This window comes from Platichthys flesus, chromosome 23 (assembly GCF_949316205.1).
Source record: "Platichthys flesus chromosome 23, fPlaFle2.1, whole genome shotgun sequence".
Taxonomy (NCBI): Eukaryota; Metazoa; Chordata; class Actinopteri; order Pleuronectiformes; family Pleuronectidae; genus Platichthys; species Platichthys flesus.
Genome location: NC_084967.1, coordinates 11114396 through 11121237, shown reverse-complemented (window position 1 = coordinate 11121237; position 6842 = coordinate 11114396). Strand labels below are relative to the sequence as shown.

Sequence of the window (6842 nt, the reverse complement as noted above, 5' to 3'; positions counted from 1 at the left end):
CCTTTGAGTCTGTGTGCCTGCAAGTGTGTGTGTCCTAGTCCTGAGAGAGACCCTTTACATTATATTTAGAAGCTGTCAGCACACACTAAATCAATACAATGAACGACACGCACTACTCGGCCACCGAAAACAACCACGCACACGCTAGAAACATCTGTCTTCATATGACACACTAATCACATCATTTATCAATATCATGCCGTGTATTTCTGCAGGTAAAGACCGCATGATATATATATCTTACACATATAGAAACATGTATGTGGTCTCTGAATAATTGTGTGATCACTCGGTCACTCTCCCGTCCCACAATCCCATCTGTTCTCCGTCCCAGATACCCTCTTGACCACACACACGCGCACAAAATATCTCTGTATCGGGATCTATTTTCCCTTCCAACTTGCTTCTATCTTCTCCTCTGTTCTTTAAGTCCTATCCATTCTCAGAGAATGTGTGTGTGTATCTATGTAAAATGTCCTGGGCAACAGGGACTAACTGCCCTCATTCATCTTCCCAAAGGAGCGTCCATTCATCGAGGAGGGAGAGAGAGCAAACGTAACGTGATATTCCACCTTTTGCAAACACAGAGAAGATTGATCTGTCTGATACAGAATTTCGAATCATGTCTATCAATCATTTTGTCAGATCTTCTTAGTGTAATGGCTTTTAAACTCTGCCGTTTAGTAAAAGTAATGGACTGAATCTGGCACCTGACAGATACTTGCACTTGTATTATTTGTACATCTTGTATAGGACAAATCTGTGTGTAATATTTCAAAGAATCATATGTATGTGCCCCTATTGGACACTTTCTATCTGGCTTTTCTTTAAATCTACTTTAAGTTTTAAATAATATGACTGATCCAGAATTTGTAACGCTTGAGGGAAAGATGGATTTTAACATTCTGATTTGACATTTTCCAAATTGGCACAAGTGTGGGGGGGGGGGAATTGTTATTGTTTGTTTGTTTGTTAATGTGCCAGTCTCCCAGACACTAACGATGTGTATGCCGCACTGATTTGCCAAAAAGGAGCACAATGGTAACAGGTGAAAACAAGTCGATTTGTTCCAGATTAGCCGCAGGGGTGTTGTGCCTTAATTTCATGTAAATTGGGCCATTGCTCTTTTGACCAAGTTAATTTCTTGAGATTCCCCGAAAGATTAGATCCTCATTTTCCCTCTGTTTCAGTTTTTGTCAGTGTTTCACAGAATGAGCCACAGAGGTTTGTGAGATAGGAGCATGCAGAATGAATGCTGTGCCTCTGCATCTGAAGTCTTCATTAGTCATTCATTCATCAATGATGTGAGAAAGCTGAGCTCCACGCCTTTAAAAAACAGGTCATGGTATATGTACTGTGCTTAGTAGACAGACCCACTACCCTAAGTCTTCTTCTCCACCCCCCCCTCTCTAAAGGAATTAACATAGTGTGTGTGCCACTAGAGGCTGTGGTCTAGTGGCAGAAACTTGGACTATGGGCAGAGGAGGTCTCTGGTTCAACTCTGGTTCGACTCCACGGAGAGACAACAAAAAGACAAACCTGGATTGATCTATCCAAAAATCCAAGAGTCCCCCTACCCTGTCTAGTGCCCCAAACATCTGCTCCCCGAGCGCTGTACATGGTTGCTCACTGCTCTGTGTGTCCTGCACCAGATGGGTCAAAAGCAGAGATTAAATTTCCCTACCTGCATGAGTGTGCCTTTGCATGTCCGTGCATGTGTTTGGGACTAATAAATGCATCTGCATCTTAATCTGCAGTGTGTTTCCATTCCACTAATATCTAAACAGCTTTTGAACCTCTGGAGGATTTTGAGCCATTAACATCCTCTCAGTCTGTCTGTCAGTCACCAACACACATGCACAGTTGCATGCACACAAAATAGATACAAAAGGTCCTGACCACACAACAAACCCATAAATCACCCGTACGATACTCCTGAAGGCAAAACCACAGTAAGCAAATAGATCATCACTCCCTCGACTCCCTCGTGGCTTCTCTTATTGTGAAAAACACACATGCGGCTGAAGAAGTGACAGTGTCATTAAAAAATCTTGCACCAGCAAAGTCTCTCAAAGCATGAAAAGTCCAAACATATAGCCACATACATAAAGAAATATAGAATAGAGAATGTGAACTACAGATCTCCTGACAATTCACACCTGCTATCTGTAGTTGCTGCCAAGAAGAAGCTGTGATTAGAGAAGGCTTAAAATCCCCCCAGATCTTTATCTGTATATGGGAAACAATGTGTTAACAACATCTCTTGGGTAGACACACACATCATAAGGGGCTGTTTGCCAGGGCGGTGGTCTTTATAGTCCTTGTATGGGAGGCTTGAAGAGGTTCATTATTTGAAAACAATTTCAATTCAAACTATTTTTATTGAGAGAAGTGGATGTGCTGAAAACTCACAAGTCCAATGTCTAGCTCTCACTCAACCTTGAGCTCTCCACAAAGAGAAAGGCTGAGAGAGAGAGGACAATCAGCCTCCTCAACAACAAATCAACAAGGGTCAGGAGAAGGACGAGGAGAAGCAGGAAAAGAAACCAGATTACAAGCAGGAGAAAGAAACATACAAGCTGGAGGAGTCCCCTTATAACGCTCTCCCTAAACCGGCACCAAAAATCAGAAAGAGGTGTCAGGCGAGGTCCTCGCCATCATGAATAAGAAGATGTCAATCTGGACTTTCCCTCCATCAGCCATTAAGGGGACAAACGTTTTTCAATGAAGACATTTGACTAATAATTTGACATTTTGGCTTTTTCTGCTATGACAGACAAAACTTCTGCTGTGAAGAAGATCCACTTAATGACAAGAAAGATTAAAGACATAGAGAAAAAGGAAAGGGCAATTATGTCATGTCAGATGAGCATCAGAGGGGAAGAGATGGATTTAAAATGCCAATAAAAATACTTTTCAAAAATCTTAATGATAAATTCCCAGCATACATTGTTATATTAAGTGGCTGTTTGTATTTTGATCGTCAAGTTTTAAAACCATTAATGGCCACCGTGGAATTTTGTAATATCCTTGATAGCACTTTGGGACTCGGTACAAATTAATCATTTTCTCTCCCTTTATTCCATGGATCTTGTCTGTTTCCCTCAATGTTTTTTTCCCTGCTACAATTCACCTGCAACTTAAGTGATGTCTACTGCAAATTACTTACTCATTTTACAATTTTTTCAAAAAACTACTTAAATATGGGTCCCTGTAATAGACTCAAGTAAGAATTCATCCTAAAAGGACGGAAGAAATGTCCAGTCATGACCTTGAATTTCTTATCAACTAATGTCCTCTTTTTTCTTTTTGAGGTGTCTCAACCACTACCACTCACATACACATACACACGCATCGGGTGTAGACTTACGATTTCTGGGTTTATCATCGTCCATGCCCTCCTCCTCATTCTCTGGGTCAATGTCTTCAGCCTGAGTGATCCAGTCTAAATAGCCCTGTAATCAAACCCATACAAACAAAGACAAGAACAACAGACAGACTGATCGATTAGTAATACTTTCTTCTAATATATTGTCTGGCCTGTGTCTAATAAAAAGCATGTGATAACATTAAAACCAGCCCAATAAATAAACTTTAAACTTTGCTTTCTATATTAGCTGTCTATAATTGATGTATGAATGTATGGACAATCACAGACACAAAGACACACACACACACACACACACACACACACACACACACATACACACACACACACACACTACCAGTAGCCTACCTTGAGGTCCTCCTCCAGTTGCTGTTTTTCTCTGAGTTTCTGGAAGTCTCCGCGAGCCTTGGCTTTCTCCCTCTCCTTGGAAAACTCTCTGGGAGGAGGGGAGCGAGAAGGAGGGATGGGGCAGAGAGAGTTGGGGGTGGGGGGGGGGGTAAAAAGAGGAGAGAAACAATCTGAAAATCTAGACTGAGCAAAATACATAATGTTAGAAAATTGCGATAATGGAGAGTAGGATGGGAAGGACAGAAATCCGGCTAAAGAGAGAAGAAAAGAGAGAATAGCTCTGCCAAGTAGATGTTAGTTTGAAAATGGACATCCAGATAGGAGCTTGATTCACATCCCTAAACATCCAATTAATTTACAGTGAGATCCAGATGTCCGAGAGCAGCTTCGCCGATAGGAAAAGTGCTCCCAGACTTTTGGACACCGCTGTAGATACATATTTTAATCAGCCAATAGATCAAAACAGTTGCAATACATAGACTTAACACTTTAAATGCTTTGAATGAATGATATTCAGTAATGATACAGCAGCATTGTTAATATAGATCAGAAGTCGTTCAATTGTAAAAGCACTGAAACTGGTGGACCAGTGCATGTCTACTGTCCCAGAGCAACAGCACCCAGGCTACACCCAGGCCTACTGGGAGATGGAGTTCCTGCAGTGTTTTCTCAGTCTACCTAACATCTCCTCCCACTTCTAATCTGCTTCATACAACCACAGGGGGAGGCTTAAAGGAGGGCACCTTCCCCAGCTGTGCCACCTCAGCGTGCACCTGTCAGATTGAAGGAGAAGTGGCTCCGCACCGAGGTCATCCTGCATCGCCGAGCTCCTCAACTTTCGTTTTCTTTCGGTCACTACCCAGAGGTTCAAGCCACAATGAAGACATACAGATGAACATAGGGTTTCATTGTGCTTAGGTTCTCTTTTCATACAGTGATTACAATGAATTAGAATAGCTGTAGAACTAGCTTGAAAAATGTGTTTAATTCCAATTGATTGTAAAGCCTAATGAGCACAATATGTGCTTTTTAACATGATTGAAGTCAATGTTGGGAGAATGTGAAATATCAAAATTGAATGATGAAACCTGGTGAAATTCCTTCCAGGTGTCGGGAGCATTTGATTAATTACTATACTTGGGGAAGGTCAGAGTCGGGTTGGAGCCAAAGACACGGTTTGAACAAAGAGAATTCATTTGGATAAGAGCTGAGAGGAGCTGAGAGGAGCTGAGAGGAGCTTCGGAACATTCGCATTCAAAGTGCAAATTTACATGTTTACATTTACAGGCAAACTCAGCCAGTTCCTCTCTGTCGTGAATAATATAAACGAGGATACCAGACCAGTTAGTAATGTACCTGTATGGTCAGGCAACACTGGGTGAGTGCTTTTACTCTAAATGGGTACAGGTAGTGTTGTAAATATTTATGTTTGTTAAATATTTGACAGATAGACATAAACATTGTGGTGAAGGATCTTTTCTTGTTTATTTAGTTCTGTGCACAGCACTGAGAAAACAGACGACACCCCAAGTCTTTAGAAGAGCAAAGCAGCTCACGCTGGGGGCCGAAATAAAAAGCAAGATCTTCTGCAACGTTTGTCATCTAGGATTTGGACAGATGCTTGCACTTTAGCTAGTTATTGATGTAAGTCATTATACATATCGATACATAGACATGAACTGTCTCCCTGTTTCCCAGCAGCAACAAGGTATTCAATGAAGCTGTGTCATTTTCATTGATTTTACAGTCTATATAGGCTGGAGCAAAATTAGTGTTTGTGTGTGTTTGTGTGAGAGTGTAAAATTAAGGATGGAACCTCAAATCATGCGAACACACACACACACACACAAATCAATAAACATTAACTCTCTGCTGTTGTCTCGATTCTCAGATCATCTCTCCCACCTCCCAGTCTCTTTAAAACCAGCGTCTCAATATTTCTTGTTACATCAAATCCAGACACATTCAACTCAGTGTCTCTTTGTCCGTCGCTCTCCTTATTTCTGTTTATCCATAACTTATTATGCCAATCTGACACTCTCACGCACACACACAAACACTCACACACCATGGAAGAAGCAGTTGGTAAAAGGTCAGGCTGTGTAGTGTGTTGACAGCATCATTAGTCAGAAGTCCAAAAAATAGTCAGACAGCCGAACCCCCCTAAGCTATTTGGAACAGACAAACCTCTATTATTTCCCCACAATGCTGCTGTCACATCACGGTGAGCACCAGGAGTCAGATTTGGGTCAGTCAATCAGGGGTGAGACACTTCACTCCTCTTAAACCTGTTTACTAAAACTCATTGAAGCATGGGATGGAACCAGCAGAACGAAAAGACGATACGCTAATTTGAAATCCACACAACGTTTACGTTAATAGCCCTATGTTTGTTGTTTTTTGCCTATCTTGTTCTGTATTTTAGATGGAGATGAGTGTTTTGTACCATCCCAGTGGTGCTGAGAGTTGACTATTTCATGACAGTAATAGCAGCACAGCAGAACCGTATTTAGCGCTGCAAAGAATACCCATATGTCCCCAAATGTCCTCAAGCTAGATGCTGAAGTTCGATTTCACTACAGACAGCTACAAATGATAATTACTGGAAATGTACAAGCAGTAAAATAAACTCTTGGTAGAGCTCCAAACCCTGAAAGGCAAACTTTATATACAAGCCTGAATAAATCCAAATGTCCGCTGGCTGGTTGGACTTTTCATGGTGCCACATGTGTTACTATTTGTCCTCAAGTGGCACCTGAGTTAGTTTTATCACCAAAAACTTTTTTCTCGTAAAACACCATCTAGTGCCAGAAATAGGAAACAGGAAGAAACGAAGAGTTACTCTGAGCGAAGACCGAGGAGCCAAGCAAAGGAGAGAAGGTGACATTAGTTTGAATTCACATCAGGCCCTACCCTTACCCGCTCAACACCCCCAGAACCAAGTTTAGCACAAAGAAGGAGCCGATGATGATTAGGGTGACAAAATAGATCCAGGGCCACATGTAACCTACGGCATCATTCACCTGAGGAGACGGAAGAATGGAGAGGAAGGGCCAAGGAGAGGAAATAGGAAAGGATGGACATAAAGTAGATTGAGGGAGACAGA

General features: G+C 41.6%; 1 protein-coding gene across 4 annotated transcripts in view; it reads right to left on the bottom strand.

The window, feature by feature from the left end:
* Positions 1–6842, bottom strand: part of cacna1c (calcium channel, voltage-dependent, L type, alpha 1C subunit) — a 168259-nt gene that overhangs the window by 45005 nt on the left and 116412 nt on the right. For all 4 annotated transcript variants that reach the window (XM_062382327.1, XM_062382328.1, XM_062382329.1 and 1 more), the window contains exons 9-10: positions 3737–3824; positions 3371–3455 (exon numbers count right to left, since the gene is read on the bottom strand). In XM_062382327.1, the coding sequence (XP_062238311.1) occupies positions 3371–3455; positions 3737–3824 (173 nt within the window). The remainder of the gene's footprint in view (positions 1–3370; positions 3456–3736; positions 3825–6842) is intronic.